At 39.1% G+C, this 27,006-nt stretch overlaps 2 protein-coding genes across 3 annotated transcripts; one reads left to right on the forward strand and one right to left on the reverse strand.

Annotated features, from left to right (window-relative positions):
* Window positions 1-5,517: 5,517 nt before the first annotated feature.
* Window positions 5,518-8,774, forward strand: LOC132598759 (putative clathrin assembly protein At1g03050). 2 transcript variants are annotated; one of them, XM_060311828.1, is made up of 3 exons: window positions 5,518-6,241; window positions 6,392-7,098; window positions 7,392-8,774. In XM_060311828.1, the coding sequence occupies exons 2-3, from the start codon at window positions 6,459-6,461 to the stop codon at window positions 8,504-8,506; spliced, it is 1,755 nt and encodes a 584-aa protein (XP_060167811.1). In that variant the 5' UTR covers window positions 5,518-6,241; window positions 6,392-6,458; the 3' UTR covers window positions 8,507-8,774. The 2 variants fall into 2 exon arrangements, with proteins under 2 accessions (XP_060167811.1, XP_060167812.1); XM_060311829.1 differs by having other exon boundaries at window positions 5,518-7,098.
* Window positions 8,775-8,948: 174 nt separating this feature from the next.
* LOC132598758 (phosphatidylserine decarboxylase proenzyme 2-like) lies at window positions 8,949-26,554 on the reverse strand. The gene is given in 21 exon segments (XM_060311827.1): window positions 8,949-9,345; window positions 10,302-10,352; window positions 10,443-10,529; window positions 12,017-12,109; window positions 12,254-12,328; window positions 12,485-12,580; window positions 13,174-13,320; window positions 14,118-14,165; window positions 15,244-15,344; window positions 16,852-16,963; window positions 17,996-18,080; window positions 18,220-18,375; window positions 19,209-19,300; window positions 19,572-19,655; window positions 20,335-20,385; window positions 20,480-20,572; window positions 21,569-21,637; window positions 22,305-22,364; window positions 23,268-23,292; window positions 25,307-25,386; window positions 26,182-26,554. Coding segments are annotated over 21 exon segments (1,950 nt in total). The 5' UTR covers window positions 26,383-26,554; the 3' UTR covers window positions 8,949-9,201.
* Window positions 26,555-27,006: the final 452 nt, after the last annotated feature.

Here is a 27,006-nt window from a genome sequence, read left to right on the forward strand (position 1 = left end):
TATTCCACTGTACAAAAATACGGGTTCTAACACAACAAGTACAACGTGTTACTGAACAAACAAGAAGAACATAACAACACTCACCCGACCTAAAAAGCTCGGATTAGTGCTGGGGGAATACTATGCCCATACCGAAGAAGACACCGATCAAAGTAGACGGGGAGACTCAACATTTGCTACGGCAAAACAAAGGCCCAGCCACCGGCCATAGCCTTTAATGTAAGGACCAAATGATCATAATGAATCGTGTCCCATCCGATATTTGCTACGGCAAAACAAAGGCCCGGCCACCGGCCATAGCCTTCAATGTAAGGACCAAACGATCATAATGAATCGTGTCCCATCCAATATTTGCTACGGCAAAACAAATACCCGGCCACCGGCCATAGCCTTCAATGTAAGGACCAAACGATCATAACGAATCGTGTCCTACCCGATATTTGCTACGGCGAAACAAAGGACCGGTCACCGGCCACAGCTTTCGATGTAAGGACCAAACGATCATAGTGAATCGTGTCCCATTTTAACACTTGCTACGGCAAAAGAAGAAAGAGTCAAAACTCTCATATGAACAAACGTTTTGCAAAATCAAAATTGTCAAAATTTACTAAAGTTAGCAGCTTTTACTAAGGCCGAAACTCGGCAAAGGCAACTGGCCAAAATTTGACAAACTCCCGAAAGGGGGGCTGCCACATCAAAAACTTTGCTAGCCAAGGCTAAAAAGACACCGGTTCTAAAATACAGTCGAAGAAAAATATCGGCTCTAATAAGACGCTCCTCGAACATTCGGAGACGACGGAACTACCGAAACATCGGCCAAGACCCAAACGGGACCGATAGATGAATCAACGACTACGAGTCACCTCGTCCCAAAACGGACCAGCAATAAACAGCAAAAATAAGGACAAACAGTCAAAACGAGGAAGCAGAAAGATGCACTTTTCATTTATACAATGAAAGATTCTTTACATCAAAAAAAGAACAAAGCACTATGAAAACAAAAATACCAAAGTACTGGCCCTATGCTACCCGGCACGACTAGAAGAGGATGAATGCTCGGACTCGGTCCGCTCGGAGTCGTCTGACTCGGACCCGAGGGCAAGGTTAGCCTCCTTCTCCATTCCTTTAGCTTCAAGTATCAGGGCCGGAAGATCCTCCAGGCCGAGCTCAGCTTGCTCGAGAGTAAGACGCCGAGACTTCCATTTCTCATATTCAGCGACAATAGCGGTATGAGCCTCGGCCGCCTCCACACTTTTCCAAGCTTCCTCCAAATCGGCCTCAGCCTTGGCCAGTTTGTTTCCAAATGAGCTCGGTTCCTCTCAAGATCATCCCTCGTAAGATTGGTCGCATCCATCTCGGCCTTAAGGGTATCATTAGCGTTAATCGCCTCCTCAAGTTCAGTTCTAAGGCCCTCGCATATCCGAGCCCGCTCCTCGACTTTCTCTTCGAGTACCCTGCTGCGCTCGTTGAACAAAGCAGCCTCGGACTCAAGCTGCCGGTTCCTCTCGGTCAAGCCCGTAGCATCAGCCTTCACCGAGTCAAGTTCTCCCCGAAGTTGGGAAACCGTGGTCTCGAGTTCATCTAACCGCAAAGAAAATTGGGTTTTATCCCGGCAAAGGCCGATCTTCTCGGCCTCCAGGCTCCGATTGTAATCAGTCATAGCGGCCAGATCACTCTTCCATCGACGGTTTTCGTCCTTAACCGCATCAAGCTCGGGGCGGAGGTTGGCCAGCATGACCGCCCGGTTTAATTCTTCTTCCTTCTACCGAAGAAGGTGTTGGCATTTTTCTGTCTCTCGGCCCTGAGCATCGAGTTGGCCCCGAAGATCGTCTATCTCATGTCGGGCACGGATGAAAGCCTCATTGACCAGCACCACACTCTGCAGATGAAACAAACCAAAAGACTTAGGCAAAGAAAGGATGACATTCTCGAAATGAAATGTATAAGAGGGGCTAAGAATCTTACCCGGTTGCCCGCGTGCATGCCCTCGTTAATAAGGCATTCCCAAGTAACCCCGGTCATTTTGCGTCTGTCCGAATCTAATACAAGGGGACGCAAATAGCTCGCTACGCCCACCGGACGTGATAGGAAGCTGCAGTCCTCGGGGACGGTGACCACTGCTGATCGGGTTCTCCTTGGCTCCACGCTCGGGGCTGGGAAAATGTTCACCAAGCTATCCCTGGCACCGGAATCGGAGGCCCGATAAGCCGGCCTCGTGGCTCGAGGGATAGGAAGGTGAACGAATCCCGCTGCTTCACAGGACGCGGGGGGAGTTCTCGAGAACATATCGTCAAACTCATCCACCCGCGTAGCCGGGGCAGATGAACTTGGAGCAGCCTCGACAAATTCGGCAAAGGCCGAGGGCTCCACAGTTGTAGCGGGCTCGTGCTCGGGAGACGGACGCGCGTCTGTGGGGGATTCGATCTCCGGTACTGGTTCGGTCCTTTTTTCGGTTTCAACAGCAACCGCTTCCCCGGACCTCTTTCTTTGAAGGGGAGCATCTTCCGAAGAAGTTTCACCTGAAATGTCGACAAAGTCAATCGACCGAAGAGGAGATGGTGAAAGTATTTCTTCCGCACCTGGATGGGGAGCAGGAACCAAGAGGCCTTCGCCAATGGAAGGAAGGGGCGGAACGGAGATCGCCTCTTCCGGTATTGAAGCCACGGTGGGGACGGAGCCGACCCTTCGAACAATGATGTCGGGCTCTGCCTCTTCCCTCGAGGGGCGAGCAACGCTCCTTGCTTTCTTCCCTTTCGGTGTCTGCCCCTTTTCGGAGGGCCGCTTCCTTTTTGCGGCCTCGGAGAGGACGCGGGAGGAGCCTGCTGTGTCAAATTCGGGCGCCGATGCTGATGGGGCGGTCCCCGATTCCGACCTGGGGGCTACCGAGCCCTTAGGCAAACCTGAAAACACGAGAGGTTAGCAGAAACCAGAGGGCGAAACGAGTAAAAGAAGAATACGGTAGGATAAGAATAGAGGGTTACCGTGATTTTGGGCAATCCATCGGCCACGGGACAAGTGGGCCCATGTCCGGTCTTCATAGGGATGCTGGGCGAGAAGCACTGTGACCCAGTCGTTTAAATCCCGGATGACCGGAGGAACGTACCCATTGGCTAGCAAAAGTAAAGAATTTCAAGGAATAATCAAAATTTGACAAAGCACTGCCAAAGCAATTATTCGGGGCTTGGAACTTACGCTTGTTATTCCATTTCTCCGGGAAAGGCATATGCTCGGCCGGAATTATGTCCTCGGTCTTCACCCGGACAAATCGCTCCAACCATCCCCGGTCTCTGTCTTCGTCCATTTTCGCAAAAAAAAGGATTCCGGCTGCGCTTGGCCAGTTTCATTACGCCACCCCGGAACATCCTCGGGGAGTATAGGCGTATGAGGTGGGCTAGTGTGAACTCCTTCTCGGCATTGTTGGCCAATGACCGAAGACACGCTACGACCCTCCAAACATTTGGGCCAATCTGGGCCAGTGTAACGCCGTAGGTGCGGCACATGTCGAGAATGACCGGATCCACCGGAGGGTTTAGTCTGAGAGTGAAGGGGTATGTGTAAACGTACAAAAACCCTTCACGGTGGTCGGTAACGGATTCATCAGGTCCGGGAGCGAAGACCCGAACAGGACGGGTGTCCCACCCGCAATCGGCCCGGACTGTGTCAAGCTTCTCCTCGGTGACGGATGAGGGATACCGCCTCACGTCGTATCCCCTGTCTGAAACGAAGGAAGGCTTTTCGACCTCAAGGTCTTTGTTGAAATTAAACTTGGCCGGTATGATATCCGATGCAGTGGGCTCGAATTTAACCGGGGACGCAGGCTCGGCTCCCGAGGACGATATCAATGGGGCATCATGGGAAGTCGATTCGGACATCCTAAAAATATGAAAGAAAGAAGGCCGAAGAGAGGGATTTAAGAAGAACGAAGGAACTGGTGGTTCAAATAGAAGGCAAAATTGAAACAGCAACGCTCGAACAAAGGATACTCGACAGCAGCAGTGATGAGGTTGACTCCTGTGCACACGATATGAAGCAACAGATCAATAGGGAGACCAGATTTGAAGTTAGGTTGTGTGTTGAGCAAGAAGAAAGAAGAACACAGAATTGGAGTAGGGTTAAAGAGGAGGCAAAAACTTGAAAATGGCAAAATAAAAGGGTAGAAGGCCTTATATAGGCATGTTAGGGGAGGAACGGCTCCCGAGGACGGCCAATCAGATGGCGCCACGTGCCCCATCATTAATTTGAAGCGACTCGAAACGACGTGAAAAAGGCGGTTGACAGAAGCGGACCACCAGGGTTGAGACACGTGGCAGGTAAGGGGCATGCGTTACGCGCTCGTTCCCGCCAAAATACGAAGGTGAGGTCGGGATGAGAGAGCCACCGATTTAGGAACTTATCCACTCCCCGTTACTCCGATAGATCGGGGATCCGGGGAGTGGAGGGGCTATCTGTATACGGTGAAAACCGGATATGAGCCAGAACGGTGATAAGGTAAATTGGTGATGGAAAAGGAGCGAGAACATACCGGATGTTGTTCAGTCCTACCCGGAGAAGGCATCTGTACCGGAGCTAAACGAGTCTGTCTTCTCCGTCATCAAAACGGCCAAGTCTGCTGATCCGAGCGTCTGTGGCCGTTGCCCCGAATAGCCGTTTGACCGAATATCCGTTTGACCAAATGGTCGTTGGACCGGGTGGCCGTTGGACCGGGTGGCCGTTGGTCCGCGTAACCGTCGCCTGCGGGCCCCGCACCAGTGGCGTGCTGTCATAGTCAACTACCTACCATGCGTGTGTCAGACGGCGCCGTCAGTCTAATCCCACCAAATCCGTGCAGGGCTGTCATTGTCATGATTATTTTATTAGTCTTAATTTGTATAAGATCCAGAAGGTGGCACTATAAATAGGGCATGTCCTCCTTCCTTAGGGGGGTTGGTTCCTACATTTCTCCAAGAACACTTGTAATAGAATAGCCCATATATACAATCTTTCCTTCAATTTCCGATCCGGCCATGACCGTTTTATTCATGTTTTTAGCATATTTAATCCATCAAGCCTTCTACGCTGTTCATAAGTATTTGTGTTCGTAGACAAACCGCCATCATTAGCCATTTCATTAAAGAACTCTTGCATATATATTTTCTCTATCTCATATATATATTAAGACCTAAGCACATATCCTATACCCGCTTACATATTTAATTGATTATCCGATTTCGGGGTAAACAACCTCCGTAAATAAAAAGCCTTAGTAGAACAAGAGCATACTTGGTCAAATTGGTAGATCGTGTAAAAATGAATAAAGTTTAAATATATATAATTATACCTTGTGCTATAGAAGTTCTGGAGGTGCAGAAAGTGGTACAAGTCCAATTCTTCCTTTCTTCTTTTTTCTTGTCTGATTAATATATAGAACAAAATCATTCTACAGACAATTCCAATATTTTCTAAAAAGAATCATATTCAATATACCTAATACATACATAGAAATCTTCGTGAAAATATCGTCAGTTCGCTTTAGATCTCGAGTGATAATTTATATGCCACTTCTAAATGCCATGAATTGCATTAATTCAGCGTTATTTAACGCTCTAAAATCTTTCAAATGATTTATAATAAAATAAATTAAAAAGCTTGAAATGAAATCAACATAAGATGGTGAAAATTGAATAAAGTTCTTACTCTGCTTTTCCTTCATTTTCATGTCTTTCTATGTCACTCCATTATTTCTCTTTAAGTTTTTGAAATTCATCTTATTTTCTATCGGTTCACATGTAGAATAATACAAATATATTATATGTGGTAATTTTATTAAGTTAATGTGGCACATCGAACGTCATAGGTAAAATTGTTGTTGCCTGAAAATCTTCAATAATAACCGTTTCTCTTCATATAAATTCAGAAACGACCCAAAAAAACAAAAAAAAAAAATTGAGACAGAATTACATTGATCGCAAGTCGTATGTAAATATTTCCATTAGCCTCCCGAAAAATGCGGCTAAAGTACAGAACACTTCTACGGTTATTAGATTCAGTTAATTAAGCTGAGAGAAAAACAAGAGGGAGAAACTGAAAATTTAATCACAAGAGAAGAGAAGAAGAGCTGCATATACCTCATTTAGGTTTCTCCCTTTTCATCTTCTTTCTCCAACTCCAATATTTCTTCATTCTTTTGATTATTCTCTCATTGCAAACCTGAATCTTTCAAACATTCCCATCAGTCTTTCACAAAAATTCAATATAACATCAGGTATAACTAGCATAAAACTAGTCAATTTATGATGAATTCTTACAATACCTTTATTAGCTGGAAGCTGGTTTGGGATTTCGCGTAAAATTCCATGCATGCACGTTCAATCTTCATAACAATTTAAGGGTTGTTTTTGTTTCATTTCTTCAGGTTAACACTGCCATCCTTGTGAATTAATTGAAGAGAAAAATAATTTCTTTTTTGAGGCTTACAACTCATGGGTCCAAGCAAGCTTAGAAAAGCAATAGGGGCAGTGAAGGACCAAACGAGCATAAGTTTGGCCAAAGTTGGCAGCAGCGCCTCCTTGTCCGATCTTGAAGTAGCCATTGTGAAGGCAACACGACACGAAGAGTACCCACCGGAGGAGAGGCATATAAGGGAAATTCTAAGCTTGACTTCTTATTCTCGAGCCCATGTTGGTGCATGTGTCAGTTTCCTTTCCAGACGCCTTAGCAAGACCAAGAATTGGGTTGTGGCGCTCAAGGCACTCATGTTGATCCATAGGCTGCTGTGTGATGGTGATCCGTCTTATGAGGAAGAGATTTTCTTTGCCACAAGGCGTGGAACCAGGCTTCTTAACATGTCTGATTTTCGTGACTCAAGATCTAATTCATGGGATTGTTCTGCATTTGTACGATCGTATGCCTTGTATCTCGATGAACACTTGGAGTTTAAGATGCAGAACCGCAGAGGAAAACGCAGTGCATTCGCGTACAACGATGATGAAGAAGAGGTTCGTCATAATGCTAGGGGGATGAAAGCCACTCCGTTGAGGGAAATGAAGAATGATCGAGTTTTCTCAAGGATTCATCATCTCATGCAGCTTCTTGAGCGATTGTTAGCTTGTCGGCCTGCAGGTTTGTATTGCATATTTGTATTTCCAAACTCCATTTTTGCTTTAACATTTCTTGCCAATTTCCAAAATATTTATTCATTCAGCAATGCATTTGATAAAGATCGAATATCAAAATGCCAATATAGAATTAGCATAGAAGTAAAGAAGCGGAAACAGAAAGAGAACAAATGAGGATACCAAAATTTGAGTTTTGATATCATCTTATAACAACGCACGTATTTTACCGGCTCCTTTCTCTCCTTTCTCACCTTTCTCAAACAGTCTTTAAATACAAAATTCCACTATATGTTTCAGGTTCGGCAAAGAACAACAGGGTCGTGATTGTGGCTCTTTATCCATTAGTAAAGGAAAGTTTCCAGCTATATTATGATTTAACAGAAATCACGACTATCCTGTTTGATAAGTTCATAGAACTATCAATCCCCGATTCTGTAAAGGTTCTTGAGATTTTCTTCAGAATTAATAAGCAATATGAGGAGATCGAGCAGTTCTATGATTGGAGTAAAACAGTTGGAATTGCACGCACTTCTGAATATCCAGATATTGAGATCATTCCACCGAAAAAACTAGAGCGTATGGATGACCTTATACGAGAAAAGTCCTTTAGGGAACAGACCAGGAAGGCAATGCGCAATGAACCAACTGCTGAGCAAGTTCAAGAAACTAAAAGGCAAGAACCTAAAACTGAACTAGAGGAGGACATGAATGCAATTAAGGCATTACCAGCACCAGAGGTACCCGAAGAAACACAAGAAAGTACAGAGGAAGAGGAAAAGGAAGAGGTGGCGAAAACCCAAGAAGTAGGAGACTTGTTAAACTTGAGTGAAGATGTTCCAACTTCAGAAGAACATGGAGATCAACTGGCATTAGCGCTGTTTGATGATGGTCAAGCAACGACCAATCCTGCAACAAGCATTTCACCATGGCAGGCGTTCAACGATACAGGAGATTGGGAGACAGCACTGGTTCAGTCTGCGAGTCACTTATCAAACCAGAAGGCCTCCCTCCCTGGTGGCTTTGACTCATTAATGCTTAATGGAATGTACCAACAAGGAGCAGTGGCTCAGGCAGTAGCCTGCTCAGGTGTTGTGGCTACTGGAAGTGCAAGCAGCGTCGCACTTGGCTCAGCAGGACGGCCAGCAATGCTAGCATTGCCTGCACCTCCGATCGCAAATGGTGGAGCTAATACAGCAGTACCAGGCACAGATCCGTTTGCAGCATCACTGGCAATAGCTCCACCAGCATATGTTCAGATGTCAGAGATGGAGAAGAAACAGAGACTGCTAGTGGAAGAGCAGTTAATGTGGCAAGAGTATCAGAAAAATGGAATGCAAGGTCAGGTTGGATTTGCCAGGGAACAACCAAATCCTTACCCTTACAACATTGGTGGTTACAGGCAAACTTTCTAAAGTTTTCAATGATAAGATACACAACAATGTAACGTCATTTTCCCTGTAGTCAGCGGTATCTCAGTAAAAACGCAAGACATGAAATTCAATAGAAAGAAAGTGGCATTCTGGAAGAAGAGCAATCCAAGCTCACATCTAACCAGTGTCTGCATTGCCAGCTGTATCAGAAAGTCAGCTAAGCTACAACATTGAGATATGAGAACTGCAAAACTACATGTAGAAAATATCCATTATCAGTGTACAGCATGCAACATTTTCTTAAAACAAATTGCTAGCGTCACCTTATTCTTTCTACTAGGAAACAGCCTCCCTACCCGTCACAAGGTAGGGGTAAGGTCTGCGTACACTCAACCCTCCCTAGATCCTACCTGGTGGGATTTTACAGGGTATGTTGTTGTTGTTGTTGTTGTTGTTGCTGCCTTATTCTTTCTACAGTTTGAAGTGGTTACTCAAGCTAATATAAGACATACAGGGCATTTTACATCATAGGAAATGACAAATTAATCACAGCAATGAATGATAGCAAATGCTAATTCTTGTAATTAGTATCTTCATGAAAAATGAGGGAAATTACTAAGTAACACATAATTTAGAAGACAAGCCCTAAAAGGTACAAACTAAACACAACAATCAGCTCGATTAATTCGTTCAATCATCCAGGACTAATTTCTACATAGTTGACGAAGATATCAAACTCATAATGAAAGGTTTCTGAAATTTGGCGGCGCCATATTACCCTGCTTCTTCACGGAGACACCCAACTGCATTCCTACTGATACCAAGGTCTCAAGTGCTCTTGCACTATTTTCCAAGAGATCTTCATCTATCTTTATGGAATCCTGCACATTCCCACAGATTAGATATCAAATCACTGAACTACGGCAGGATAGTTAAATTTCATAAAATAAATTATTTCCATATTTTTGCTTACTACTCCCTCTTGGGAATGGCGCTTCCAAATGTACACTTAGATTGGATGCAATAGACAAAAAAGAGAGAAGGGAAGGGTGAAGAATTCTATGTATAGGTACACAAAATGTTTAATTTCGAAATGAACGTTGTAAGCTGGCCAATATTATGAGGCAAGTGATTCACCATCAATCCCAAAAAAGTTCATGAATCTCTAACGCTTCTGTGAATGTAGTCATTTTAATCTGTCTAATCTAGTGAGTGCACATCCATCATAGTATTCGCATCTTTGCGGCACCGACTTTTTGGCCCAACATTCACTCTTATATAACACTGTTGGAATTAAAACCGTTCTATAAAACTTGTCTTTCACTTTGGCAAGTATCCTTCTATGACACAACACTCCGGGAACACTTCCCATTTTGGTTCTATAGATGTTACTCTATCAGGAGATAAGAACTCGGCATACTTTCTACACTGGCAGAATGGTTAACTCTTTTCGATATAAGCAGAAAAAAGATTGATATAAGCAGAAAAAAGATTATTGCTTAACACTTATTTTTTATAAGAAGAGTATTCACTTAACAGTAAAAGCATGCCACTGTATGATTTACATATATTCAAGTAATAATAATTTTGGAGATGTAAGGGTACTTGAGCAATGTTGCACATAACCAACAAAACCAATGTGCCAATCAAAGTGATTATCACTTCAAGATTTCAAAGGGGAAGGAGATCTCATTTGAAAACTTCCGATGATAAAAAGAGGCTTAAATGTCACTAAATAGGTGGACTAGAACAGTTCTACAGCTACATTTCACAATGTCACTCTCAAAATGAAATTTTCCAAGTTATTTAAGTAGAAAGAAAAAACTTGGTGACCTACCTTTTCAAAGACACAAATTACGGTACTTCCACCAAAAGAAAAATATCCAAACTGCAATCACGAACAAGAAATACGAATTAGACATCAAACAGGATCATTTAATTCTAGGACAGCAAAAGCCTCAGCTAATAAGTACCGAACCTCATCCCCTTTTTTCACATAGTCGCCCTCCTTTCTGGAGAAATTAATGCTACCAACCATTGTTGCTCCAATTGCGACAAATGCAACCTGCAGTCAATAAAGCAAAGCTTCTTTCACCAAATTGAGCATAATGAAACACAGTAAGGGCATAGAGCTCAATGTGCAACAAGTCAGAATTTCTGACTCAACTTAGAAGGGTATAAGCAATTAAGCATTAATAACAAGTATAGTTAGAGCTCCTATAGACAGAAAAGGGAAGGATTGAAACTTTAGTGAGAACATAAGCTCAACACCTTAGAGACTAAACACATTAATGACTTAAAAATAGCCGCTAGGAGATGTGGAGATTTTCTTAAAAGATTAGCTAATTCATCTAAAAAGGAAATTCAAAATAGTAGTCACACAATCAAAGTGGCCTATGGATCTGATAACCGTGTCAATGAGATCTGTCACTAGATCCATTGCTTTGAATCAAACACAGCCTAATGAGAGAAACATTATAAGATAAAAATCAAAAACCTCTTACTGATAAAGAAGAGAATAGCACTCTGAATTTTCAGATATTTATAATGTCCACTTCGGATGGGGATATCAAGGACATTGTGGTTACTTCCAGTGTTTTAAGGCGGCTTTCGTTTGGATGCGCATATATATATATATTCAGACATCCGTTTTTCTCTCAACTTCTGCCTAATGGTATATCATAATATATCATTCTGTTGTCCTTTCTCTCAACTCAATCACTGCTCCAGCCACTTCCTCAGCCTGTTTAACTCACTCTCCGCTCTAGGCCTATTTTCAACCAATTGAACCATTTGGGCTCCTGAATTTAAGCCCTTTGAGTGAAAAAAAGGAGAAAAACTAAAACTGGAAAAAACTTCATTCCACATGTAAATGAATGAACCACGTTACACTAATTGGAGCTATTAAATATAAAAGCATATTATTTCGAAAAGTTTACAATGACATACCTATCGTCGTCGGGTTTTGGGTTTGACGTAAGATTTCACATGGTATCCAAGTCAATTTAAGCTTGTTTTCTTAGCATAAGTCTGTTTTCACGCCCTTTTTGCTCATACTTCCAACCCAATTCTATATAAACTCCCTACTTTCTATCTCTGTCCACACCTCTCCCCAAAATTCCATCCGTCTAGTTCATTTCCTTGCTCCAAGTCCACAACTCACTTTTTTAGCCTGTTAGCTCATTCTCTCATATTTAGGATCACTCTTGAACCTGGTAAACCCTTCCTCACCTTTCAAAAAAAAATAGCTTAAAGAGGAGAGCATAAAACTTCAATCTATGTGTGTAAAATAATAATAATAATAATAATAATAATAATAATAATAATACTAATAATAATAGTAGTCCTAAACTCTACTCTACCCATCAACTTGAAGTTTTGGCTAAATGCTTAAATTCATTCATATTACTAATATTGTTTATCAGAATTAATTAGTCCTAAATTAGCATGGTCAATAAAGGATAGCAGGACAATATAACAAAGTAGTACATTGCTTTCTCATGAAAGAAAAATTATTTTTGAAACTGGAATCAAATGCATAAAATGACATACCTTCCCGAAGTGTTCTGTAGAAATTATAGACACAACCCTCTTATTCTCTGTGAAGACATTGCAATATTTGCTGTTCACAGCAATAGGATTCACCTAGAAGAAGAGAAGAAAAGGGGAGTGGGGTGAGTGGAATAACATACATCATTAGGAGGATTTAAAAATTACTCTGATAAAGAAGCAGAATTCGCTGCCAAGAACAAATAAGCCACATTTAAAGAAGCAATATACTTTACATACCGTATACAGGCAACCAGGTATTTCAATAAATTTCTCAATAGTTCCAGACACAGGAAAGTGGAAACGATGATAGTCCTGTATGTGAATATAGCATATCCAAAAGGGTAAATCAGAATATAACAGTGGAAATTTACTTAACCAAAAAAAAAAAATCAACATTGAGAAATTTTAACGGAAATATTAATAGTGTGAAATAGCTCCAACAATGAAGAAGGTTCACAACAGTTCTACCTGTGGTGCCAAGCGAAATATCACTAGAGCTGCATTGGCAAATTCACTAGGACATGTTTCATTTCCCAGGAGACCTTGGATGGAAAACTTTCGACCCTGAGGTAATCCATAAGATACCAAGGTAGTTTGCATCACAATGTAAATGAGTAAGCTTTTGAAACTTCTAAGATATCACAATAGGTCAAAATGATTTATCATTTCCGTAACGGATAATAACACACACATAAAGGCGAAATAAGAGAAGCAAAATCTAGCAATTTGGGCACCCAAGGGAGGGGCCTAGTGGTCAATGAAGTGGGTTGAGAACCGTGATTCTCTTCCCATCTGTCCTAGCCTTGGTGGACAGAGTTACCTGGTACCTGTTGCTGGTGGGAGGTGGCAGGTACCCCGTGGAATTAGTCGAGGTGTGCGCAAGCTAGCCCGGACACCACAGTTATCACAAAAAAAAAAAAAAAAATCAAGCATTGGACAAATGTCAACAACGGTTATAAAGTAGTGCCCATGTAATAAAAAGTTGAAATATTTATTTTACGCTGAACACCCGGATAGGCTCTGCAAATAATCTGCACTAGGCAATCATTACTAGTATCATGAGAAACAGCAAAATACTTTTTGATAACGAGAAACAGCAAATTATTTACCAGCAATAATGAAAAAACAGACATTTGTTAACAATAACTTAGATTTACCTTGATCCAACATCTTATACTATCAGCAGTACTGTTGAATGCCATCAGACGGCAATCAGCAGCACATACAGCAATATCATCACATTCTACAAAAGCAATAGGTCTTGCAGCAGGCTTCAACTCTCTTATGAAAAATTCGTTGAATGTCTGGAAAACAAATTTATGTGACCATCAAAGAAATGATGTGCAAAGATAGTTAAAACTTTATTAAAAATTTACAACATCAGTAAATTATGTGAACAATAATCAAATACAAATAAAGTGCATTGGATTGATCAAGATACAGTACATCCAAGTGACCGGTAATCTTCCTCACTGAATAAGCTTTCTGTTTAATTAGATTAGGTGATAAGAAACAGGCTAATTGATTTTAAAAAAAATCCACTTTATACAGAATTGGAACATTTATGTTGCTTAGCGGATCATTGATAGGTTTCCCGGATACATATTATTTTGTGGTATGCACTGATAAGTCAATTGTAGGTCCATGCCTAAGTTTCACCAACAGTCAACTGAAACAACATACCACAAACATTTGGCACAGTTCATCTTTGACTTAAGGTATGCCAATACTTGTGCCTTATTACTGTTACCAACGCAAAGCTACAGCTACTCCCTAGCAGAAACAATCATATCATGACATGAGAAAAGATTGCTTCAGTTCGTCTACTCAATTTCTTCTGTATGTCATACCAAATTGAAGCATATGAGAGGAACAGACTGAACTATATTCATTCTTTTCATAATTCATAAATATCAGTTCATTCTCTTGCAATCAGTCCAAAGACCTACTTGGAACTTCTTCTTTTTTTGAGATCAAGTGTTATTTCATTGATAATGGGAAGCTTCCATATACAAGCAGCATAACAAATTGAAGTGAAGAAAGAAAGAATAAACTATACTCTCTCAAATGAAAGCCCACGCAGCCTGAAGGCTTGGCGTACCTTAAATTGCTCCAATGGATACTTGATTTCATCCATATTTATTTGATCCTGAAACAGAATTATGAAGTCAATCACAGCAGTTTACAACAACAACATATTTTCTGTGTACATCAAAAGAGACTATACATAGATATCGCCAACAAATATAGAAATTATAATAAATTCAAGCACAAAACATGTTCATCATAAAATAGCGATGCAGTCAAATTACCAAACAAATGATCCCATCTTCAGCATCTAAAGACTGGGGCTTTAAGAAGATAATGAGGGAAAAAGAATTACTTCTCCTTTCCCATTTCAGAACCAAAAAACTGTTCAGTCAAGGGCCTTGCTATCCAGTTTTGCCTCTTTCATGATTTCACTTATAGGATCAAGAGTATAATTCATATCTTATAGTACTTTATAGAGAAGTAGCCGCTAGAATAGAGTTAAAGTTGTAATTTGGATACAACAACCACAACAACAATAACATACCCAGTGTAGTCCCACAAGTGGGCAAAGTTGTAATTTGGATAATTCTAGAATATTTACTAGGACAAATGCTGGTCCTATTTGACAATTGAATTCTTGCAATGATTACATCTATAAATCCGCACTCCAGAATTTTTTTCTGATGCATATCCAACTTGATTGTATAGTGTAATATCAAAAGTAATAAAGTGTTGAAACAAACTTCTTCCGCTATGAGGAAGATGGACAACATTTCAGGATAGCTTTTTGTACATGACACATAGAAGGGAAGATGCATTTAATCCAAAGATGCAACTTTTATCATTCAAATCTCTTCCAGGGCACCCACAGTTTATTGCAACAGTAGCCAGAGTGAAATAAATGGGGAAAGCAAAAGGATAATAATTTTAATTCTACAAAAAGTAGAGCTTCTTTTCTTTTTTCCTTTTTTTTTTTTATCAGGAAATATAAGTAACACAAAAAATAGTTCTTTTCCTAAGTTGGCTAAAAGACGTTACAGAAAACTTGGTATATTGAAGAAAAAGTACAGAATCTAACGGCAGTTAAGCTTACGCTAGCTAGTGAATCTACTAGGATGAAATAAGAACCATGTATAATCAGACTTATGACATCATAAATCATAATGATGATTTTGATGTTTAACTGGGACGGATACCTTAAAAAATTCAATGAAGTTTGGTATTTCTTTAGCTGATTCAGCAGAATCCATTTTCTTGCCCTGTTTTTCAGAGAGGCTCCGCAAGATTTCTTTTGCACCTGTGCTAAAGTTAAAATGGTAATAATCAGCAAAAAGAATCCACAGCAGAAAAAGATGGGCCGCAATTTACAAACTCTTACTAGGTACTCTTGTAAATTTCTCAAGCTGACTGTATCTGATAAAAGAAACATATCAGAGATGGATAGGATGATGGGGAAGTTCAGTATTACCAAATCAGCGTCAGTTAGACATTTCCTTTTTTTTTTTTTTTAATCAAAACTCAGTTAGATATTTCCTTCTTTTTTTTTCAGGACAAAAAGAACTTTTGGCCATGCAACGTTGACAATTTCGACTAGCATGTAAGCCAATGTCTTACTCAAAACTTGCCAGAACTAGTTTGGTGGCCCCTGCGACACTCTTGATTGCAGTTCGAGCCCTCTCATTTAACTAAAAGTGGAACTTTTGGCTCATTCTTGAGTAGAACCGTTAAGAATGAACAGGAATAATTACAACTGATTTAAATTCAGGGCTGTTTAGTAATTTGACATAAAACCGGGAAAAAAATTATGGATTTTCGAAATTTTGATAGTCTCTTAAGCAAACAAATAGAATAAATAAGCCAAAAAAAAAAAAAAGGAAAAGCTAATATGCATAAATAAAGATTAATGTGTAAAGAAGAAAGAGGAAAACACAGGAAAAAGTAAAAAATTGAAACCTCAACCCAACCTTTCTCTCCTCTGCTGCTCATCCCCATCCTTAACAACCCATTAAATTTTAACAAATTTAAAATAGTCTCTTGGACAAACAAATAGAATAAACAAGCAAAAAATAAAGAAAAAGCTTTTATGCAAAAATAAAGAATGAGGTGGAAAGAAAGAAAGAAAGAAAGAAAGAAAGAAAGAAAGAAAGAGAAAAACACAAGAAAAAGGAAAAAGGTAATAATCAAAACTTCAACCAACGTTTCTCTCCAGTGATCCTCGTCCCCATCCTCAACAACCCACTCCCTGGACTTATTTAAATGCAATTTTCATTTGCGCTGAATTACACAGGTCGGACGGGTGTAACGCAAGTGAGACTTACAAGTATCTAGTGCAGATCCTTCAAACACTAAAAACTAGCTAAGATTGAGCGTAGTCCATTGCATAACATTTGTATCCCTAGTCCTTCCCCTTCCCCTTCCTCCCTCTCCAAGCTCCTCCACATCCATTATAGCCAGGCTCCCAGAGACACTCCTCCTACCCTTTGCTGACAAAAAGATCAAGCTTATTATTATTATGTGTTTGCTTTCTGTTTGTTCTTCTTTCGATTTTCCACCATGAGAGTTACCAAATGTCCCTGACCTTAACAGATTGAGATACATATACTAAAGATGGACTAGAACCATTATTTTTTTGAATTCCGGAGGCTAAAGAAGCTACTTTGAGTATTATGGGCCAAAAACTGAAACTAACATATATCATAGGGGCGAACTAGATTCCATATAGTCTAATATATAGATGAACTGTATATACGAAAATTGCTTCTTTCAATTGAAGATCTTGATAAGTGATCAAGTCAAAAGCATACCACTATCCATAAGGCCAAGGCCAAACTTAGACTGATAGATAGCCCTCATTGACAAGACAATCTTCCGATCAATTATTTCCTCCACTAGCCTTTTCTTTCGGCGGTCATAAACCTAACAAAGAGAGGATGCAACATTAGATGTCATCAGAGGACAAAAGAACCTTGTTTTCCAGCATGCTCTATTTCTAATCCTCTGCACGTAAGGCAAAAGAAAGGGAGAATGAATGAAGAAAAAAAAAAAAAAAAGAACACCCAGTTGATCTTTAAAAATCTCACATGAATGCAGTAAATGACAATGGAGAAATAGGTGAGCCCTCAGACAGTGTTAGTAACTATTTTCAAAAACACTAAATGTAAGGATTCAAAAAAAGGTGTTCAAAAATAGGTGTTCAAAAAAAGGTGACTCTCAATGAAGAAATGACATAAGATCTTCGGCCAATTCAAAGTCATAACTTTTGCTAGCAATGGAATCATATATAAGGCACTTCAGAATTCACAAGAGAACCCTAAATTGATAAACAAGATGAAAAATACAAATATAAAGGAATTGGACACCAACAGGCTTGCCCAAGAACTAGAATAAGCACTTCTAGCACAGCAACAGCGTGTAGGAGCAGCAACTTAGTTTACCATCTGTATATTTCCAAGGAATCCACAGTGATGTTTCAAAATAGGTTGAGCTACCAGAAGATATCCCACACTCTGTTACTTTTAGGTGATAATTCAAGAAGGCTCATTTCATCAGCTTCATGAAGTAAAACATGCCAAGATGGTTTAGAAACAGAATCTAAAATGAAAATGTGATACCAACGAGATCCAGAGAGAAAACACAGGAAGAGTCCCCATTTGTAAGACATATGGTCCTGGCTCCAACACCGCACCATGTTAATTTCGTATAGTATGTCAAAACAGTGTTTAAAAGCAACATCTGATTGCAATGCATATGGCTGAAGTCAGCAAAAGAGGAAAATCAAATTGGTCTATCTGATAAAGCATGTAAGAAGACAAGACAAGTAAAGCACACTTTAATGTCAGAGATCCTTGACCCAATTTCTACAGAAAAAAAGGCTGCTCCTTCCATATATGCATACCAGAAAGATGAGAGACATTTCTTGTGAGGGATGGAGTGAGTACAAGAGCATACCAAGATATGTGATGCACTTTAACCAGACCTTAAACCGATATCAAAAGTTGAAAAATGGGCCCATTCACTCAGTTTGAACATCCATCTGTACAGAATTATACAAGTATGTGAACTTCAATATTTCATAATAAAATCAAAAGAATTCAAAACATAAAATAATAATCAAGAGGTAAGTAATTTTATTAGGAATAATTAGAGACTCGGAACAGTTGCATAATTCTCACCCACTTGAAGCCTCCTTATCAGTCAAGAATCCTCCTGTCATAACCTGATTCCCAGTCCCCTCATCAAAACACAGGGTCATATGAATCATGTTGTTCAACCCATCCGAAACTTTAAGAACTTCGCCACAAACTGGACAGCAATTGATTATTGGTTCCCTGCACGAGAAGAACATTGAGTCAACAGGAGAATATAAGACCATGAAGCCAATGACAGAAGTATATATATCTTGCAGAAAAGAGAAAGTAAATCAATGCAAGGATAGATATCATGTATCTTTACTTGAGGCGAAGAACTTCGAATAAAAGTTTAGGAATGTCCAAAAAAGCGTTTGACAAGATGACATCTCAAGGAGGTTTCTAATCATCTCTAGGTAAATTGTTTATGAGTCTCCCACTTTTATCCACTCCTCATGTACATCGTTAAAGAATAATTATCCCGTTAACAACATTTCAGGCTACATACTATCATATAAAAGAGCTTAAAAGGCAATTATGTGAAAGCGTTGTCACCTAGAAGTTTTTACAGGTTCAAATATAACCTTCTAGGTATTAGGAAGTTCACTAATTCCCCCAACTGTTCGTTTCTTAAGGCGTGTAAACCACCTTTGACTATGAATTTGCAAATACAATTGTAGTGTGATCTTTAAGGACAATATTGAAGGAACAATGAGAGATCTTTCAAAATAGAGTTGCATAGTACTCCTACTGGAAAGTGTCTTTGGTTCAATGGGTCCACGTCGCTTTCCCTTGAGTAGCTAAGCATTCAATTTCCCCTTGGAGTTCCCATCCTCCTTACCAACTTTTTTCTCAGTTCCCTGCCTCCTCATGGCTAGAACTAGAAAAGTCTCACTTAATTAAATAGTGGAGAAACGCAAATAAATAAAAGAACTCATTTAGACGCTGAAGTTCATTAAACCTGAGCATTGAAGGGATTCCTTAAAAAAGATATCACATTTGATTCCAGGCATGCAAATTTTACGAGGCCTTACTTTTCATTTTGTATAGCCAGAAGTGTCGCTAACTCATCCAAGCTGACAACACCATCCCCATTTCTGTCAGCTTGTTTGAAAATCTCCTCTTTCTGAAACAGAATAAAGATTGCTAAGTTGGAATCTTCATAAAAAATACAAGGTATGCTTTGGCTTAATAAATTACAAAATATGTATCTAGAATTCTTTGCAGGTTTAGGTGGTTTTCAAAAATACAATTATATTATGCTGAGAAAAGGTCATTATTGAAATAACAGTACGAATAGGACGTGATCTGAATGAGAAATCAAGTCCAATAATGTGTTGCATGAGAGACTCTAAAAGAACTACAGTGAGAACTTAAGATACTCTCCAGATGCGAACCTTCTCAGCTGCCAGTTTATTTCCAAAAGCATCAATCAAATCAGAGAACTCAGTCAATGAAAGCTCTCCGTCTTCATTATAGTCCTGCAAAGAGCAAACTCTCAAAATCATAAATCATCTCATTACCAAACATTAATAAGAACAGAGAAGCTAAACTGAGAGTGTGCATATTATTACAAACTGAAAATTATTTACATATTGTAAACAAATCACCTTTTACAAACTGAAAATTATTTACATATTGTAAACAAATGACCTTTACTTTCTGTCTACCTTATCTCTTTTAACAGAAAGAAATGAGTGCATTTTTTGGTCAACCTGGTCAGAAAGAAAAGAATACAAATTCTGGAGGAGTGAAGGGTCCAGCGTGGAAAGTGAAAGAGACAGAACAGGGGGTGGTCCGCATTGCACTATGCAACGAAAAAAACCACTTTTGTTCCGACAAATGGATGGATTTTTGGATACTTAATCGCAACTTTTGTAAAATTGAGCCCCTCTTGGTGTGATATGCAATAGGATGATCTTGATAACTTTAAAAGAAAAGGAGGAGGAGGGAGGGGGAGGGGGGGGGGGGGGGGGGGGGGCGAGATTGAATCAGCTCATTTGAATTATCAAAAAACAAAAAAGAAATGGTTGAATGAGGGACAAGCCTATATTGGAGAGACAGAGCTTCTAGCCAGCTTATACTGCATTATTCTTCAGAAGGAGCCACTAACAGATCACTGTAATCTAGAATGACAACACAGGTAAAGTTTTCACATACCACTATAGATAAGATGCGCCTAACAAAGGTTTTCTCCGTCTCAACAGGGTCCTGGCAAGAAAATGTAATTGCACATCAGAGATGAGAGCCCATAGAAACCTACCATAAGCAATTAAAAGTAGATGGCTCCCCAGCGTATACAAACCTCAATGCAACATGAAATAGATATACGGCCAACAATTGTGGAGGCGGATGATGGGTCTAATAAGTCAAAATCCTCAGTATCAGAACTGGAATCCTGCAAGATAAGTTATTCTCTTAGCATTGGAATAAGCATTGGTCTGAAAAAGGGAAGAAAACCCTAATCTCATGATTAGGAACTTGGCCATACTAAACAATCGAAAAATTTGAAGTTACTATTCAGCAGACATAGATTAATCACAAAAAGTGCAGCATAGTATCATTTTAGTAGATCCTTTGACTACAGAATAACCTTCTCCAATTAGAGGAAAGGAGTAAATATTGCAAACTACGGAATGCAGCTCCAAACACCATATCAACATTTTTGACAAGCCGGCAGCTTCTGTTAATACTTACAAGTAAAAACTTCTAAAAGCATTACCTTATGAAACTACATCAATCTCGATATAACGACCTTGTTCTTGCACTGGTAAACATCCTACTTCGGACGTACGAGACGTGCAGGCTACTGACTTATCCAAATGATTGATGAAATTAACTGCTGTTTGAAGTGGTAACTTCTAAAATACTACTAAATCCAAGCATAGTGAAGATCATGCCGCTTCGATATTTTATCTTTTGGTCAAGCGAAAATATAGTGTTGCTTTTAATAAGTTTTTCCAAATTCCTAAGACTTGTCATCAAAGGCCCTTTTGTCTACTTCATAACACAGATAACATTATAATGAGCAAATACACAATTGATATAGGGCAGTATCACACAAAGGCTTAGTTCAGTATAGGTAAGGATGATTCAAAATTTATTCACATTTTTAAGTGAGTACAATTTGAGAAACATGCCCTTGACAAGTGGATTTGGCCTTTGTAACCGATGTTCTCTCTGACATAAACAATTTTAAGCAAAAAAAAAAAATGAATAATAGAAATAACATTTTGTCAAACTGTATATTAGAAAAAGATGATTCTTACAGACAAGTAAACCCAAAACTTGCACGGTTATATTACAAATGATTAATCCATGGTTAATAACATAAACATGACAGAAACAGTGCCGCTTGTTGCAGATATTTTGCTGAATCTCAAAAGCAACTCACCTGAGAAAGAAATTCAAGTAGATCTACCTCACAGTAACCGATTAGATTGTTCCTCGAAAGTCTATTGGTCTGTACCACAAATAAAATAAATCAGTAGTAAGTAACTTATGAGGATTTTCTCTTTCTTTTGACATTTTCTCTTTTGGTAATGACTCAGAGGATAAAACCAATATTGGCATTTCCAAGTGCAACATGATGCAAAGATAAAAATGAAACAACAATATCTTCCTCCTGAGATCTTAAAAACAGGATTGGGAACAAAAAATCAACAACGAATTTTCTGGTTCCACACATATCAAGATAAAGGTGAGGCTTAGTATTGCCCCTGAGAACTGTATATAAATCCCAGGAAACTACAACAACAACATACCCAGAGAAATCTCACACAGTGGGGTCTGGGGAGGGTAGAGTGTATGCAGACCTTACCCCTACCTTGGGAGGTAGAGAGGCTGTTTCCGGTAGACCCTCGGCACAAGAACAAGCAATGCAAAGCAGTAAAAAAAAAAAAGCCATGGCATATGATAAAGCAAATTCTAGGAAACTACATAATTCATGAATGAGTCGGCATGACAGAAAGCATATATCCTAATTTTCGTATTTACCAGTAACATTCTCAACATGAACCATGATGACCAGAAATTATCAAGCTCCTCCATTCACCTTTTCCAGAACTAAAACGGTCAAATATGACCAGCAAGAGATACAATCTATTTTCACAACCACAAGTATGACGCACCTCAAAAACAGATATTCTTGCAAGATGTGCCCCATGTCTTTCCAAAAGAAGCTTCCTTCCCTATAGGAATTGAGGTTCAATAATATCAGCAAAAGCTCATAACACATATAGCTCATTAATTTTTTTAAGAAGAAACTAAAGAAGGTCAAAATAGCTTCTAGAACTTGCCATTATCCTCACTAGAATTTGGATGTGTTTGAAATATACAGTGTCCCATTAGGTATATACGAGCATCAAAGGGGTTTACAAAAATTTGGGCTAATGCACACATAGCTTGAACATTCCCTTAAAAAAAATAGGTTGGGTGCTTAAACTCTGGTAAGCTCGTACATTCACCAGTAAGTCAATTTTCATTTCACGCGTGAATCCTAGCACATACACAAAGTTGATAGAGATAACAATGTCCCACGTCAGATGTAGTTCTAGAGGAGGTATAAAGGTTTCCAAAAGAACTTATAAGGATCTAGGTTTATTTACTCATTTCTTATAATATTACTTGAATGATCAGGCTCTCTCACAGATAGCATAACCGAGAACGCAACACTCTAATGCAATGAGATGGTAGAACCAACACTATTGTCTACTAACAGAATAAAGATTCCCAGGATTGTAGGGTCAGTGCAAGCACAACTGTAACTTGCCTAACTAGACTCCAGTTATCATACCTTGCTTGGGCTTGATAAACGAAAGGTAAGTTAAATACTAGAAAGATCACTCAACGCCTACCCACAAGAAAAACTTTTCATGTACAAGGACTACAAATGCTTATCTCTATGATCACCAGAAGCATCTTAAATAAGTATGTGTGTTTAATCAATGTGGGGAAGCAACAATAATTGTGGCCAAAAAGGTTTTATCAGCTATGAGTGCATTGATCATATTAAATATATTGAACGAAAAAGCATATGTGATTTCACAAGAAACTTATAGCAAATGTAGTAAAAAAATAAAGTCTTCACTCACTGAGTTCCAGGTTGGCTTGTCAGTTCTGCAAAGAAATAAACAAAACAAAAAGAAACATAATCACTAATTTGTGGTGTAAAAGGTAGGGAAGCCAAGCACAACTATGCCCTTTTTTTCTTTTTCTACATTACAAAATGGCTGGGGAAAATCCAAGTGAAAATGTGTCATCTATATCACCTAGGCAAGAATCTATACACCTTCTTCCAGCTCTTAACACATAAACATGCAGTAGCAGATTGATAAGAATGCCAAATAACAAGGAGATGGCGTACTTCTGTGCATGTCATACTTGGCACATTATCATTTTCTGGAGAAACAATGATCCAAAGCAAGTAAAATTCCAAAGATAACAAGAATCTCAAAGAACGTATAAATTGTATTACAAAACTATACAGCACATCAAGATAATAATACTATGAACTGTTGTAAGATAAACAGAAGATTAGCAGCAATTTTCCAAAAACATTTAAAATGTGCACGAGTTTTCCAGTTACAATTCCAAATGAAATAGTATCACTTTCCATGTCTGTTACTATTAGTGCATTTTAAAGAGTCCAGGCAGGTGCCGAGATGAGAATGTTGAGATGGATGTGTGGGCACACTAGGAGCGACAGGATTAGAAATGAGGCTATTCGGGATAAGGTGGGAGTGGCCTCGGTGGAAGACAAGATGCGGGAAATGCGACTGAGATGGTTTGGGCATGTGAAGAGGAGAGACATAGATGCCCCAGTGCGGAGGTGTGAGAGGTTAGCCATGGATGGTTTCAGAAGAGGTAGGGGTAGGCCAAAGAAATATTGGGGAGAGGTGATTAGACAGGACATGACGCAGTTACAGCTTACCGAGGACATGACCTTAGATAGGAAGGTGTGGAGGACCCACATTAGGGTAGAAGGCTAGTATATAAGTCTCGTTATCTTTCCTTATTAGTAGGCGCATTAGCGCATTATAATTTCTTGTGCTTTGATTTATGTTATTATTTGCTACTTTCTGTACTTTGATTACTCTATTTTATCTGTGCCGCTTTCGTGATTTGCATTTCCATATCGCTTTGAATTCCTTGATTATCCTGTTTTACTGTGTCGCTTGCATTATTTCATTGCAATATCGTTTTAAATCTTTTAACCTTATCTGACCCCCTTTTTATGCTTCTATTGAGCCGAGGGTCTCTCGGAAACAGCCATCCTACCTTGGTAGGAGTAAGGTCTGCGTACATTATACCCTCCCCAGACCCCAAGATGTGGGATTTCACTGGGCTGTTGTTGTTGTTGTTGTTGTAAAGAGTCCAGGCAGGTGTAAAGAACCTAGTTAAAGTTGTAGCTCCTTTTTATTTACTCAATTATCCAGCTCCAACAAAATAGGACCTATGGCTAAACTCAAAATTTGTTCATCACTTGCATGCTCACATCTCAAAGGCAGTTTTGTTAAATAAAACTGGAAAACGTCATAACTTGAACTCATTCATCTTTGTTTTTCTACTTGAGATCTAGAGCCCGTTTGGATTGGCTTATAAGTTGGCTTATAAGCTGTTTTCAGCTTTTTTGAGTGTTTGGCTGGCCAGCTTAAAGTCATTTTATGCTTAAAATAAGCTCAAAAAAATAATTGGACCCATTTGACTTAGTTTATCTAAAGCAGCTTATAAGCTGAAAACAACTTATAAGCCAAAAAAAATAAGTTGGACTACCCCAACTTATTTTTTTCAGCTTATAAGCTGCAAACAGCTTTAAGCTGTAAGCCAATCCAAACGGGCTCCTAGAATACTTTAGGTAAAAGCTAGTTTCAATTTCAGCAAATTATCCTCAAATTGTTAAAATAGTTCTAAACAACCTTTGATTACCGTGCCCACACTCAACATACTGAGCAACAAATAGCATATGCAACCCCCACCCCAACTATTACTGTGGATTAGAAGAAGTGGGAGAAGTGAATTCTCCAATTATTTATATGCAATATACATGTTTTATCTGAGTGTGTGTACTGTGAACATTGTTGAAGGCACAAATTCAATAGCAAGCAACTATCTGCAGGCACATGTACTTAACTGATCAGACACGTGAGTTCGAAAAGTTTGTTCGCCAAGAGACATACAAGCTAGCCATTTGTCCTTGAATTTCATCTCTGCCTGAAACAAAGCAACCACAAGTTCATCCATACGTGTAACTTAATACCAACAAAATAGGTATTACATTTACCAGATTTTGTACAATTTTTTGCAAAACTTTGTAGGATAAGTTGCAGAAAGCTACACTCTGCATCTTTTCAAAACTTACAAACATCCATATATCACACAAAAAGTTCACCTATAAATATTCCATCTATAAGACTGAGTGGGAAAAAAAAAAATCAAAAATTTGTAAGTTAGTTAGAGAAAGTTACACTTTATGTCTTCTCGAAACTTAAAACATGTATAAATTTGTATTCACACGCACAACATGCATATACGTATTACATGTACCAGATTATGTATAGAATTTTGCAAAATTCATAGAGACTAGTTACATAAAGTTACGCACTGATTCTTTTCAGAACTTAAAAAAAGGCGTAAATACGAATACGCAGTATATTTACCAAAGTATGTACTGTATAAAACACAGCAAAATCTGAAGGAATTACCTACAGAAAGTTAAACTCTCTGTCTTTTCAAAACTAACGCGCAAATACGAATTCACACGCACAACGAGCACATATACGTATTACATTTACTAGAGCGAACGCAAATTTCCTAGGAAATAGTAAAAAAAAAAAAAAAATTACCTATTTACATTTACCAGATTATGTATAAAATTTTGCAAAACTCGTAGAGTTAGATACAGGAAGTTACGCACTGATTCTTCTGAGAAGTTAAAGTAAAAACGCGTAAATATGAATACGCATTAGATTTAGTAGAGCGAGTGGAAAATAGTAAAGAGAAAGTTACACTGATGATCCGAATGAGAGCGATGCCAGCAAAGTCTTCTTCCTTAAGGATCTTAGAATGTGAACTTGAACTGTGACGACTGTGGCGACTGTTCGGTCGAGGTCGAAGTCGTCGACCGAGTTTTCTCATCCGAGACGATTTCGAGTTGCCGTCGGCGGAATCGCCGGAGGAGGAATCCGATTTCGAATTTCCATGACCCATTCTTCCGTGTGTATCTATGTGCTTCAATTGTCTAATGAAGAAGAAGATTGAAAGGTAGTTTAAAAGTTAAAACTTTAACAAACGGAAATATGTACTTATATGAAAAGATTGTTGAATTGGTGGAATGGAGTCGAAAAAAAATTGACTAGGACCACTGCCTTCTTGCGACTTTGGAGTGGGTGAGAGGCTGATGTGGACTTTGCCTTTTTCCTGTTTGGCATTCATTGGCCATATAACGCGATTTCCTGTTTTCACATTATTATTTTTATCCCCAGTGGGAATATCCTTCTTTTTAAAACTTATCATCACTCGGTCTTTTTTTCCACATAATTTAATGTCAATGCATGTGCAAAAATATATTCCGATTAATGGAAGAGTTGCAAAAAGACATGCAAATAAATTATTACTTAATTTTATTTCATATGATAGAGCATATTTAGATCCACTAATTGTCAATCATCTCTTAATGAGTAAGCAAGGTCGTTAACAAGTTGAATTAGTCTAATGGTATAAATATTAGAAAAACGAAAGTTGGGCTAAGGATGAACAAATGATCCACATATTATAGGGACACTCCTACATGTCTGCATAGTGACTGATATATCAATTTTCAGTTTAGATCTA

This window comes from Lycium barbarum, chromosome 6, assembly GCF_019175385.1.
Source record: "Lycium barbarum isolate Lr01 chromosome 6, ASM1917538v2, whole genome shotgun sequence".
Classification (NCBI taxonomy): domain Eukaryota; kingdom Viridiplantae; phylum Streptophyta; class Magnoliopsida; order Solanales; family Solanaceae; genus Lycium; species Lycium barbarum.

What these genes read in the sequence shown, in the direction of transcription:
- LOC132598759 (XM_060311829.1), top strand. Translation starts at nt 6,459, where the DNA reads ATGGGTCCAAGCAAGCTTAGAAAAGCAATAGGGGCAGTGAAGGACCAA. An exon ending in GTTAGCTTGTCGGCCTGCAG is followed by an intron (nt 7,099 to 7,391) that starts GTTTGTATTGCA and finishes TATATGTTTCAG; the next exon opens with GTTCGGCAAAGAACAACAGG.